We start from the raw sequence: 13151 nt of genomic DNA, 5'->3' as shown, positions 1-13151 counted from the left end.
CAAGCCTCAGGTTGGAAGCTGCCAGAAAGTCAAGGTTTTGGCCCTCCTTTAAAGGAACTTGGTAGTGATGAGAAATAGAGCAGGCAGGTGGTCTGGTCCTAAAAGTGCCTTTTTCTAGTTCCACTTGGACTCCACGGCTAACTCTTCCAAAGTTAGCTTTGTGTCCAAAGCTTACGTAAAAAAGTTTTGTCAGTGTTTCTTTGGGGGAGGATAGATTCTTCAGGTTTCACGTCAAAGTTCACATACCCCTTTTTCCTGGCCTAGGGTTCTGTACACTTGTGTGTGGGTCTCGTTAGCATTCAGCAGTCTTCCCAACCATTGAAAAACCTGCCCTCTTCCTTAAGACTATAGTTTGGGCAGAGAGGAAGCACAGGTTCTACCAGGAGGCACCGTGTCCCCCCCACCCCCCACCCCCGCCCCCAACTAGAATGTGCCAGACAGGTGTGTGGGCCACTGCCCTAAACATCAAGTTTATTGTGCTGTTCTCACATTCCAAACCCAACCCCCTCTCCCAGTGAGGGACAGCAGAGGGAAGGATTTTCACAGTACCTGCATGCCTCCCCAGCAACGTCCCCCTTTTAACCCTCAGTCCATCTATCCGTGGTCCACTGAAACGCAGCTAGGGACAAGGGCCGAGGAGAAATGGGAACCTCTCCTTGGGAGAACAGGAGGAAGAGGCTAGAGAACTTGATACCCCCCACCTCCCATGCCCTCGGAGAACAGAGGGCAGCAAACAGTCCATGCCATCCAGCCCAGTGGGCTAGGGGAGAGGAAGATGATGGTGACTCCAGCACAGCTGGGCTTGCTGCTTAGGTGCCAGAGGTGTAGGGAAGAGGCTGGGGCAGCAACACAGGAAAAGCTTTCTCTGCAGATCCAGGAGAGGAAACTATTTTTGGAGGCAGAAAGAAAAGACCTTGGGATACTTTCCTCTCCCCCCCCAGGTCCTCTGGAGCAGCGGGCAGCTTCACACTTTCTGTTCAGGGGGCCACTTAGTGGCTGGGGGAATGGGCCTTGTGGAACAGGTACACAGGACGCTGGAAGCCTGAGGGAAGAGTGTGCAATCAGGAGGGGTTTTGGCAGGACCTTAAGACTCCACAGGGTCTGCACCCTGCACCAGGACTGGCCTCCCTTCCTCCCCCAACAAAATAAGCCAGCCTTACCTCTGGAGGTGTTGTGGGGTGTGGCCACAAGCTCATAGCTGGAGAAGCCCACCTCTGGGGATGTCAGGTAGGAACTGAACTGCTCTGGCTTCAACTGAATTCGATAGTAGTTCTTGTAGATTGCTTCCTAGGGAGGACGGCAAGGGATCACTTTAGCTCGTTGCCTTCTCTGCTGGTGGAGGATGATGCCCACCCAGGGGGCCTTTTCACCTTGTTCAGAAAGTCCTCTTTCTGCTTCTTTGAGGCCTTCCTTGCCTCAACTAAAGGAAGGATAGGCCCAACTTCCAGAAACCCCAACTCACCGTGAGAGTCTTTCTCCTGCCGTAGGATGACCAAGGCTGGGGCTCCAGGACCAGGATGCCCCCAGGATGTAGGTGCCGGTAGATTCGACGAAACATGCGCTTCAGCCCCTCGTCTCCCCAGTTGAGATGCACCCACTTGGTGAGGCTGAGGCAGAGCACCACATCATACTCAGGTTTTTGGGCCTCCACCAGCTCATCTCGATCCAGCACATAGTTACCCTGAGAGCAAGAATTAGGGGTGAGGTCAACAGAGGCATAAAAGAACCACTGCCCCCTCACAACCCACTCTGCAGCCTCACTTTAGTCCTTGGCCACAATCTGCTTTGACACTTCTCAAAATAACTCCCAAATGGTACCCTGTTTGAGTCTCATTTTCTTGCTTTCTATTGGTGGTAAGCCATTCAAACATAAAAAGGGAGCTTGGGTAACTTTATTTTTTTGCGGTACACGGGCCTCTCACTGTTGTGGCCTCTCCTGTTGCGGAGCACAGGCTCCGGACGCGCAGGCTCAGCGGCCATGGCTCACGGGCCCAGCCGCTCCGCGGCATGTGGGATCTTCCCGGACCGGGGCACGAACCCGTGTCCCCTGCATCGGCAGGCGGACTCTCAACCACTGCGCCACCAGGGAAGCCTGGTAACTTTAAATTGAGCAAATTATCCACGCGATCACCAAAGCTGGGAAATTGCAGAGAAGGAATGGTGGGGTTCTCCCAAGACCCTGTCCACTACTTATTCCCACCCCACAGTCATTAAGCTGAGAGATTCAACGTTATGCAAAGGGCCCCAACCCAGGTTTGAAAGGGAGACCTGTGGGTTCCTTCCCTGTAGTTGGGACTGGCAAAGTTTCAGGCCTATTCTTTTTCTCCCAGAGAAATGAAGAACCCCATCCCGCAGGAAACCTTTTCTAGATGATAAGCTCATTACCACCCTCTGCAAGGTCCATTCTTCTAGGTTGTAACCCAACACACTGCCAACTATTCCTGTAGCTGGCCTAACTGGAGCATTTTACGAGAATCCATCTGCAGTCAGGGGACAGACACTGAAGACATGGTACTCTCTCCTGCTTCCCCAAGGTACTCTTTCTGACACTTCCCCATCCCACCATCTTGGGTCAGTGTGGAGATGACCTTAGGCCAAGCCGCTTAGGTTCCTGGCCACTGACAAATCAATTCTGCATCTAATGCAAACAAGGTCCCTATCAAAGGACAGAAACTGTAATTAGTCAGCCACTACCCTAATCCTCCCCCCCATCCCAAGACATTGCATGTCTGAAACCCATCCCTTCATGCACCTTCAGTAAGTTGGAGGACAAGTTTTCATCTGGACCACATCCTCTAACAGGGAAGGTGGACAGGTCTGGATTACAGTACTGGCCAAGAGCAGGGCAAGAGAAGTCTGCCCCAATTCTGGGGCTTGCAGTCATGAGAAAGGACTCCAAGTAGAGCCACCGCCCCCCCCGACCCAGGTTATAGGGGGGGAGACACACCCAGTGGAATCAATCGCAGATTCAGACCCTTCTCTGGAGGATTTGGTTTTCCTAGGGAGGGGTGCATGCACAGACACCCTCTGGGTCATAACCTTTCCCTGCCATGTTCCCATTTAACCTCATCTTCACTCCTGGTCCCTATCCCAAGAGCCTGTGAACCCTCTTACCGTGACGAAGACAACATTGTTGGGGAAGACGGATGTGTCTGCTCCATCCAAGGGCACTTGGGGTGCAGCAATGGGACCCCGGCTGGCTGTCAGTGAGGCCGGGAAGTAGCTTCTCTTTCGGACGGTTGTGGTCCCTTCCTCACTCTCTGCTCCTGGGGCCCCGTCAGAAGTCTGGGGTGGCAGACGCAGCTCTTCGGACAGGTAGTGTCGGATGTTTTGGCGGGCCGAATGGATGAGCTGGGCATCAATATCCAGGCCCACCATGCGGGACGGGCCCCACTTACAGGCAATGCTCAGGGTCAAATGGCCCACATTGCAGCCCAGATCTAGGACGTCCCGACCCCGAAACCACTCAGGCTTCAACACCCGAAGGCGCCCGTCCTCACAGGAAGGATTGCGGTACCCATAGTACTTGCAAAAATTCCCATACTGGAACTTGCACTGTTGCTTTTTGAAGCCCGCAGCAGGTAGTGGGTGGAGGTGGTGGCGGCCTCCCCCACTCCCTCGGCCCTTTTCCTTGGGACCCTGGCCTCCACCCCTAGCCCCTGCCTCTGACTTGCTGGAAGTCCTGCGACGTTTGCGATGTCGTGAGGAGGAAGACGAGGATGCAGAGGTAACTGAGGCAGCTGGAGGGGCTGAAAGGGAGCCTGAGGGACCCTGTAGGGCAGATGGAAGGGGAGACACGACCTCATCCCTGCAGTTGATGGCTGTGTTGAGTTCATAGGGTTCGGGGGCGTCCCGGTTCTGGCCTCTATGCTGCTGCTGCTGCGGGGTGCCCTCCCCATGGAGTGAGGAAGTGAGGGGGGCTGTGGGCAGCACGGAGTGGCTATCATTCCCTCCAGCTGCCTGCTGCTGCTGCTGCTGCTGGTGGTGCTGTCCCCGGTGTCTATGCCGCTTCCGACCAGTCTTGAGTGGCGAAGCAAGGACTACTTGGGCCTCATCAGTGCAAGTATTGAGACTGAGAGGGTCTGTAATATCTTTGGGGATGAGGATCTCCACTGGATCTCGCCCCTTGGCCGGAAGTGGGGATGACTTAGGGGTCTCCGCATTGAGTGCGCGGCTCACTTCCTCATCCAGGAGACTATTCAGGTTCAATGGATCAAAGATATTGCCCCCCAGGAGGAAGTTGGAGGGTAAGACAGAGTCACAGTCCGAATTGACCCGCCTGCGCCTCTTGAAGGCCGGATGTTTGAAGCCTCCACCACCTCCCCCTACATTACAGCTATTTCTCCTCTTGCCCCCACCTCCCCCAGGGGGCCGGTGGGGCTGATAGCCATTACGGGGTCGAGGAGGAGCAGGGGGGCCCAGTTCTGTTCCGCCCCCTCCCCGTCGCTCCTCCCCCACGTCCGGGGGAGCGGCTCTCCCGGGGGGATCCGACAAGCGAGCCTCCCCGTGCGACTGCGCCTGGGGGCCGCCCCCTCGTTGTTGCTGCGACTGACCGCCCCGAGGGGTGGATGCAGCCCCGGGGCTCTCCTTGCCGGCCCCAGAAGCCGGGGATCCCGCCGAGTGTGCGCGCGGGCCCGGCCCACGCTGTGTTCCGCCGCGGAGCTCCCCGGAGGCTGCCTCTCGGTGCGGTTGCACAGTGGGGCCGCCCCCTCCGCCCGATTCATCTTTAAGCGGCGGCGGCGGGGCCGGCACCAGAAACGGCTCCTTCTCCGCCGCCATCTCGATCATTTCCTCCCCTTATTCCGTCCCAGTCGAGGGCAACCGGGGGGACAGGGGGCTTAACCCCCCTTCCTAAACCCCGCTCGCTTCCCCCCCCCCTTTCGCGAGTGCGCGCGCAGTTCTGCTCTTCTCCCCTAGTCTCGCGCCCAAGCGCCTCCCCCGAAGCGCGCCCTACTCGCCCGCGAGACCAAAACAAGATGCCCGCGAGACCCGAACAACTCGAGGAATCAACCGCGCGTGCGCCGACCCCTTTCTCCACTACCACTACCGCTTCGCCGCGAGCGCGCACTGCTGGGGCGCGTTCCTCTCTCCCTGGAATCACGCATGCGCACTCCGCCACCACCCTGGTTGCGCGCGCATCGGAGTACGAACCAACTTAACGGCTCCGGGAGTTTAAATATAGCCCCCTCAGCCCCCCCAAAAGCCCACCACCCCAAACTGACACCCTACTTCCCTTCGCAGCTATGTCCGTCCCTACTGATATCCTTTGTCTCTGCCGCGCGATCCCACCCACCGTAGGCGGGGGACGGGGAGCTGGTGTGAAAAGGTCTCCTTGACACCCGACCCTTGTTCCTGAGGAATGAGTCTCAGCGGTCTCCGCCCGGCTCTAAAGCCAGCAACCTCCCTACCCCGCCTCCTTCCTCCCCCTAGTGGGCAGCGCCTGCGCACACCCTTTTGGGCTTGCGCGGGTAGATGCAGCACGTGCTGGAGATGACGCCCCGCCCTCCGCCCTAGGGGCGGGGACTGTTACGTTGCTGCCTCAGGTTTGGTACACGCATCATGCGTCAGCACGACTCGGAGGGGCGTGTCTAAGGAACGGGGCGGCCCTCATGAATTATTCATGACCTGGTTGCCCCCTGTGTCCACCTATTTAGAAGGGCTTCCGAGGGAGTGGAGGGGTGAACCTAGAAGTAGGGGAGGGGAAGGGGCGGAGCGTACTGCCCGTCTTCCTACTAACTGTTCTCAGTATAATACGACAGTTCATTTTAACTCACCCCCTGGAAAATATTCTCTGCTGAACTGGAAAAAAAAAAAAAACTAAAACAGGCAATGTTGTCCAACTTCCTCTTCCCCCGAAATGGCCGAGTAGTTCTCTCGCTCCTCCGCCTTCCCCCAATCGCAATCACCTGGGGACACCACGCCCTCCTCTCCGCCTCCCCACCCACCGCCCGGACACCAACGCCTCCGCCCACCACCCGACGTCTGCGCACGAGCCCCCCAGCCCGCGGAGAGCGACCCCGACGCCCACCACAGCCACCAATAGCAGTACACCCACCACCACCGCCCCCTCGTACGCAGGCCTTCCCGAGCACACGTTGCGGCTTCGCGCCGCCTTATATAAAAACGAATGTGGGCGGAGAAGAGGCTTTGGCCTGCTTTGGGGACCCCCTGCCTCAGTCAATGGGGAAGAAGCTACTCGACGGCCTTTCCAGAGGGTGCTTTGTGGCTCGTTCTCCTTGCCAACAGCGCTTGGGGTGCGGGTCCTGTGGCTGAGAAGAGGGAGGAAGAGGCGAGAATGGGGTTAAGGATAGTCTCAAAATAAAGTATCAAAATAAGGGCATGAAGGAGACTAAGAGGAAGAATGGGAATCAGGGCACGATTCCCAGAGGAAGGAAAAGGCAGTCTGGGGCACAGAGTAAAGTTAGTAAAAGGAAGATGTACATCTTGAACGATCAGGCGCTATTGCTGCCACCTAAAAAAAGTGAGGCCACCGAGGATTATGGGATTTGTAGTTTTACAGGGCGTTCTGTTGGAAGATGGCGGCAATAACTCAGCTGCGCAGACGCAGAAGCCGATTCCAGTTGCGCATGCGCCTTACCTCTGCGAGCAGGCCGCCGGTGGGGGTGGAGGTGGAGCTTGTGCGCGGCCTCGCGCCTTTCCCTGGTGGCGGGAAAACTGGCTCGAGGTTCGAGGGGCTTGGAGAATCTCTGCATTAGCCCACTCTGCTCCTCGCCCTTAGGTTCTCATCTCTCCAGAAGGTAGCTCCGCTTGCAGCTGAAGGTGCTAGGCGTGGCCAGTCCTGGCACCTGTCGCCTGAGAAGTTTTCTCTTCAGGGTGCCGTCCAGCTCTTAACCCCTGTCCTCAGAATCTCTAACCGCAAACTTACTCCCAACAAACAAAGTAACTCAATATCACGGCGGGCGACGACGGACCTGAGCGAGAATGCGGATCCTGGTGCCTCCGCGGGTTGCGGGTGGGAGCTGAGGGGAAATTCTCTCATGGCGGGAGAGTTGTTGATAGGGAAGAGACGCTAGAAAGACACTCTTTTACCCTTTGAGGGGAGTCAAGGACTTTTGGCTCTGTGGTACCTCCGGTCTTAAATGTTGTGCTTAAGACAGAATTGGTGAGGGAAGAGAGAGGGGAAAATGTGGGTCCGTCAGAGTTCTTCCCTCTGGTTTATAAGGTGGAATCAGGCCTTTTATTGTTCTAAAACGTCACCTTGGTGCTATGTGAGTCAAAATGCTGCCGGAGTCTGGGAGTCCATGGGCATGACCCCTTTAAGCGAAAACAACACAAAAAGGCTAGTTTGAGGTCGGCAATAGTTTGGGGCAAGTATGCAAGCTTTTCGGGAGTTTAAGATAGCAAGGGTCTGAACCAGGATCAGGGTCCTAAAGAAGGAGTCTGCTTTGGTGATAAGTGCCCGTATCTCTGTGCTTCCTTGCACTCTCTGAACCGAGAAGCTTTAGTCACCATTAATTTATTTATAAGATTATGTAAAAGGTTTAGTTCAGGTAGTTAATGACAGTAAATGTCTTGTTAGGTAGTCTGTTATGGGCAGTAAGCGTAGGGGGGATCATTTTTTCCTTCTGTCTTGTTAAAAGTTTTAAATCATGCTTGCTGAGTGCACATGAGAGAAAGAAGGAAGAAAGAGACAGGAAGGAAGGAAGAGAGAAAGAGAAAAATAACTCTTACTGACGGAGGAATGATAATGAGCAGGGATCTACATACCGTTAGACATTAAGACAAAAAGAAATCAAACTCCAGCTTAAAGGATATTTAAAATATAGTCTTTATTTATTTATTTAAGAGTTATGTTTTATCTGGTGGCCATACTGAGGACTTCAAGCCTGGGAGGCAGCATCTCAAGTAACCCTGAGAAAACTGCTCCCAAAATATAGTCTTTATTTATTTATTTTACAATATATATTTACTTATTTTTGTATGTGTCTATCTACTCCCACTAGAATGTCAGCTCAGTGAGAACAGAAACTCGATCTTTCTTGTTCTTTGCTCAAAGCATAGTCTTTTTTTTTCCCCAAAATACAGTCTTTAAATACAGTTTTTTGAGGCTCACGGAGTCTGTGTTAGAGGACAATTCTAAAGGGTTTCTTTTGTTCTTTTAGACCAAGGATTCCAGGAACAATATAAAGAGGGAATACTTGGATACTTAAGAGGGGAGAAATTTGTGAACATATTCTAAATGGGGGGAAGGGAGAGGAGGATTAATGCTTTTTGAAAAATATTGACAAGACTGAATTTATTTAGCTAGATCAGTTCTCAAACATTTTGGTCTCAGAATCCTTTTATACTCTTAAAAATTATGAAGGATTCCAAACATTGGTTTATATCTATTTATGGATCTATTGATACTAGTATATTAGAAATTAAACTGAGAAAAAAATTAAACATTTATTTATTAATTTTAAAATAACAATAATAAACCCATTACATGTTAACGTAGATAATATTTTAATGAAAATATATTTTCCTAAATGAAACAAAATTTAGTATGAAGAATGGTGTTTTACATTTCTGCAAATCTCTTTCATGTCTGGCTGGATTTTCATCTGTTTCTGAATTCAATCTGTTATGATATCTTGTTTTGGTTGAAGAGTATGAGAAAACCCAGCCTAACACAGATAAGTAGTTGAAAAAGGGAGGGGGCCCTCAGGGGTCTTTAGATCACACTTTGAGATCTGCTGAGCTAGGTGATTTCATTCTATAATCAGTGTCATGATTTTTAGTGTTCTAAATGAAAGAAAACTATTTTTTGGAATAGCTCATTCACCTTCCCTTGGTTCCTTTTATTATTTCTAAGTTATTTTCCCCTCCTTATTCACCCTTCTTTCTTATGTCAGTTCAGTAGTTAGGATCTGGTTATGGAACTTTCTGTTACTTTCACACTTAAAGCTTTATTGGATTTTTTTGTCTCTCTTTTTTCATCTAAGGTCAGAAAAAAGAAATTAAAACCTCAAATGTTATTCCTGGGTCTAGAGCCCCCAGTCATTTCGTAGCTGGCCAGGTGAAAGTTGGTGGTATTTTGTATATTTATTAACTTCCTTAAAATTGTTTTTCTCTCTCTGAAGTAGATTTCAACATTCGTTATTGTGGAAGAAAATACTTCGCCTGAAACAGAGGAGCAGAGACCTGACTTGTCAGACGGTGACTTCTAGATTTTCCCTTCTCTATTGATCAGGTTAGAGATTTTATTTAAAAGTAATGTTCTTCATCACACCCTCACTGTAGGTTAAGGAAAACCAGTATTCATTGCTGCTTGTATATTTACTACATCTTATTAACTCAACAATGATCCACAATTTTATCTAGTTGCTTGGGGCTCCAGTAACACACTTTTGCCTAGAGAGGTCAGTATAGGTTTAGATAATGATTTGAAACTAAATATTGGAAAAATTTTGCCTTTTTAGGTTGATTAAAATACTCTTTTTATTTTAAAAAATCACTTTGAAATGGTGGTATATGTATAAAATGCTAGAGTTACACAAGAGGGTACAGTAGAGAGCTCATTTCCACCCCCAGCCACCCATTTTCAGTCTGCTGAGACACTTTTGTCAGTTTCTTGTGTATTCTTCCAGAGATAGTTTACGGATACACAAGGATCTTATATAGATGAACATTTAAAAAAATCAAATTTTGTCATCTCAGGTACACTAATTTTCATTTTGTTTTTCTCATTTAGTATAGTTTTATAATTCTGATTGTCTTCATAGGGACTTCTCAGGATCATTTTTGGAATTCTAGAGTCTGGGAGAAGATATGTGTGTCATTTATTATTATTATTCCTTTTGCAGCCTAACTTTATCCAGTTTCTAGCTTCTATTTAGGATTATCGTAAAGAAGGGACCAGTTTGCTGCAGTGATTCTCCCCCAGTGTCCCACTTGCTTTTTTTCCAGTGTCAAATAAGTTTGGGAGTTGGTGGTGAAAAGTTAAGATGGAAACAATGATAAAATGTGCTCCTTAATATATAGGAAAAGTAGTTACTGCAGAATAGCGCATATCAATTATTCGCATTTATGGGATGAAGAAAAGGAACAGAAAAATACCAAAAAAAAATTAAAAATACTTTATATTCAGCCATGCTGTGGCCACACTAAGTCAAGTCTCCAGTACCTTTTGAATTCATCTTGGGATCTGGAGGGAGGAATTCTACACCCTGAACAACTGAGTGTTTAGCTTGGCCATTTGAGGGTCGTAAAATTTTCAGCCCCTTTAGAGGGAAGACTGTATGAACCCAAAGATCCATTTTATGCTGCTTTTGGATCTCTTTATAGTGGGAGATGGCAGCGTAGGAAGGTTGAGTTTCAGGTCCAGGGCCTTCAAAGCACTCAAAACCAACAGCCAGAAATAAGATCACTGAGAAGAACAGACATGTTATTAGAATTTAGAAGCCAAAACCTGGGTTCATCTTGACTCTACCATGTATTAACACTGAGGTTTTGGGCAAACCACAGCTGGGTAGAAATAATATTAATGGTGGAAAGTGAAAACTGGAAAAATGTACAAGTTCTTGGAACATCACAAGATGAGTCTTGGCACTGTGCTGGGTCACAAATGACTTATAGCTGTGTAGAGATGTTAACCTCTTCAGCCTTTAGTGTGGCTGGAGGCCCCCCACTCCCATCCCTCAGTTGTATATGGATGTGGGCAGCCTGGTCCTTTTACCCTAGAGTACCTAGAAATATTTTCTGTGTTTCAATGTGTACTTTTAATGTATGCTTTACATGTGTGCTGTGATATTAAAGTTATTGTGAAGCACTGAACTACTGAACTAGACGGTTGGGATGTAGTGTAGCACAATTCATAACGCAAACTTATAAATCAGACAGATTCTAATCCTGATTTTTACCACTTTATCGATTACTTAATGTCTCTAAATCCCTCTAAGCCTCAATTTCCCCAAATGTAAAATGGTATCAATCTCATAGATTTATTGGGAGAATTAAATGAGATGGCATATTCAAAGATTATAGTGAGTGCTCAATAAGTGTTATTTATTATTATTAGTCACAACTTTGGTAGAAATAATGAAGCATGCTGATATAGAACATCTGTGTTCTACATCTGTAGAACATCTGTGAGTAGATAGCTACAGATAAACTATGGATATAGAGTGAATATGCTAGATTCTTATTACTAGCTTCTCTGGGGACCTCTGCTGATTACTAAATATTTCTGAGCCATGAATAGAAATTGCGAGAATCCAGCACATTCGGAAATTTATTAGACTAGAAGATCTAGGTAAAGGGAAGATATACATTATAGTGATGTTAATAAGGGGGGTTCTCTATGCATAGGGATGTCTGAATTAGGTAGGAGAATTTATAGGTTATTTGTCTTTTAAGTATTCAGGAGAACCTTGTGAAATGAGGTTATCCCTCTGAAGAAAACTCTCACTGTTTAACTCCCAGGACTGTCCACACCCTACTACCACTACTCTGCTACTATTTATACTTCTGGCTGTTAAAAACGTGTCTTGCTTTAACAAGAGGCACCAAATGGGGTTGCTTATGCTAAGCCCCAAGTCACTAAACCAAGACAACTTAATTACCATGTTAGGTCTCCCAGAAATGGAATCTTAAACCAGTCAGTCAGGAATTGCCTGATCATCACTAGTTGGGTAATCTGCCTGATAGACTCCAGTAGTCCCTTAAAGGAAAGTAACCTTGTATGACCAACCTGCTTTTTTTTTTTTTTTTTTTTTTTTTTTGCCTAGTATTACTTCCTTGTTCCTGCTCCCTTCTGCCTGTAAAAGTCTTTAATTTTGTATAGCTCCTTGGAGCTCCTGTCTATCTGGTAGATTGGATGCTGCCCAATTCGTGAATTGTTGAATAAAGCCAATAAGATCCTCAAAATTTACTCAGTTGAATTTTTTTTAATTTACTTTTTTTGGTTGCGTTGAGTCTTTATCACTGCACGCGGGCTTTCTCTAGTTGTGGTGAGCGGGGGCTACTCTTTGTTGCGGTGTGCGGGCTTCTCACTGCGGTGGCTTCTCTTGTTGCCAAGCATGGGCTCTAGGTGGGTGGGCTCAGTAGTTGTGGCATGCAGGCTCTAGAGCACAGGCTCAGTAGTTGTGGTGCACGGGCTTAGTTGCTCCGCAGCATGTGGGATCTTCCCTCACCAGGGCTCGAACCCGTTTCCCCTGCATTAGCAGGCGGGTTCTTAACCACTGTACCACCAGGGAAGCCCCTGAATTTTGTTTTTTAACACATCACTACCACTATCATTTCTACCTACTTACAAGTGCCTACCTCATGTTGCACATGGTTCTAGGCACTTAAAACACTAAGGATTGTTGCTGATCTTTAAAACAGCAACTTTTATTATCCTCCAGCATGTAATTGGCACTGCTGAGGAGTAGAATTGTAATCAAGAAGGCAGAAAATGTAGTTCAAGTGTCCCAGGCAAAGAGACCCTGAACCCAAGAAGACAGGTAGAGGAGAAAGTTTAAAATCATGTTCGATCAGGGCTTCCCTGGTGGCGCACTGGTTGAGAGTCCGCCTGCCGATGCAGGGGACACGGGTTCATGCCCCGGTCTGGGGGGATCCCACATGCGGCGGAGCGGCTGGGCCTGTGAGCCATGGCCGCTGAGCCTGCGCATCTGGAGCCTGTGCTCCGCAACTGGAGAGGCCACAACGGTGAGAGGCCCGCGTACCGCAAAAAAAAAAAAAAAAATCATGTTCGATCAGCACTGTATAGCACAGGGAACTATATTCAGTATCCCGTGATAAACCATAATGATGAAGAATATGAAAAAGAATATATATAAGTTTCCCTGAATCACTTTGCTGTGCAGCAGAAATGAACAGAACATTGTAAATCAACTAGGCTTCAATAAAATTTGAAAAATCACGTTCAGAGTAGTAGCAGTTCATTTCTTTTTTCTAACAGAGGCATAAAGAAAAGTGTAGCTTCTGAGCTGAATGATGACAACCTTGCAGAGTAAAGAAGGTGAGTCAAGAGTCACTTTCCTCTTCTTTCTCAGCCGTTGGTCATCTGGACACCTTTCCCCCCAAAGGGAAGCTCAATTCACATGTATTTCATGTCCACTTTGTTAAAGTTACTACTTTTCTAGACACTTTGAGTGAAATACATTTGACTTATAAACAGTCTTATTCAAGAAATGTATGAACTC

At 48.5% G+C, this 13151-nt stretch overlaps 2 protein-coding genes across 6 annotated transcripts in view; one reads left to right on the top strand and one right to left on the bottom strand.

Annotated features, from left to right (window-relative positions):
• Positions 1 to 444: 444 nt before the first annotated feature.
• On the bottom strand, positions 445 to 5943 carry MEPCE (methylphosphate capping enzyme). Of its 2 annotated transcripts, none has more exons than XM_089895709.1 (4): positions 3115 to 5943; positions 1463 to 1681; positions 1161 to 1287; positions 445 to 886 (listed from the first exon to the last, which is right to left on the bottom strand). In XM_089895709.1, exons 1-4 carry the CDS (start codon positions 4786 to 4788, stop codon positions 810 to 812), a joined length of 2097 nt encoding a protein of 698 aa, XP_089751835.1. In that variant the 5' UTR covers positions 4789 to 5943; the 3' UTR covers positions 445 to 809. The 2 variants fall into 2 exon arrangements, with proteins under 2 accessions (XP_089751835.1, XP_022443610.1); XM_022587902.3 differs by having other exon boundaries at positions 445 to 1042; positions 3115 to 5936.
• ZCWPW1 (zinc finger CW-type and PWWP domain containing 1) overlaps positions 5617 to 13151 on the top strand; it is a 34290-nt gene continuing 26755 nt past the window's right edge. Inside the window, exons 1-3 of one of the 4 annotated variants that reach the window (XM_089895712.1) lie at positions 5617 to 6758; positions 9090 to 9196; positions 12908 to 12967. In XM_089895712.1, the coding sequence (XP_089751838.1) occupies positions 12940 to 12967 (28 nt within the window). In that variant the 5' untranslated portion in view covers positions 5617 to 6758; positions 9090 to 9196; positions 12908 to 12939. Of the gene's footprint in view, positions 6955 to 9086; positions 9197 to 12907; positions 12968 to 13151 lie in introns of all 4 variants that reach the window. The other 3 variants (XM_022587880.3, XM_089895711.1, XM_089895713.1) reach the window with 3 other exon arrangements.

The sequence above is a fragment of the Delphinapterus leucas genome, chromosome 15 (genome assembly GCF_059928025.1).
Source record: "Delphinapterus leucas isolate spDelLeu-1000000601 "Yukka" chromosome 15, BTC_Dleu_Yukka2, whole genome shotgun sequence".
Lineage (NCBI taxonomy): Eukaryota > Metazoa > Chordata > Mammalia > Artiodactyla > Monodontidae > Delphinapterus > Delphinapterus leucas.
Note: the sequence above shows the minus strand (reverse complement) of the source record. Positions and strands in the feature narration are given on the sequence as shown.

Coding starts and splice junctions, on each gene's coding strand:
- MEPCE (XM_089895709.1), bottom strand. CDS start 4,788: ATGATCGAGATGGCGGCGGAGAAGGAGCCGTTTCTGGTGCCGGCCCCG. Junction 1,682..3,114: donor ACAATGTTGTCTTCGTCACG/GTAAGAGGGTTC, acceptor TCTTGCTCTCAG/GGTAACTATGTGCTGGATCG. Junction 887..1,160: donor ACCCCACAACACCTCCAGAG/GTAAGGCTGGCT, acceptor CTCCAAAAATAG/TTTCCTCTCCTGGATCTGCA.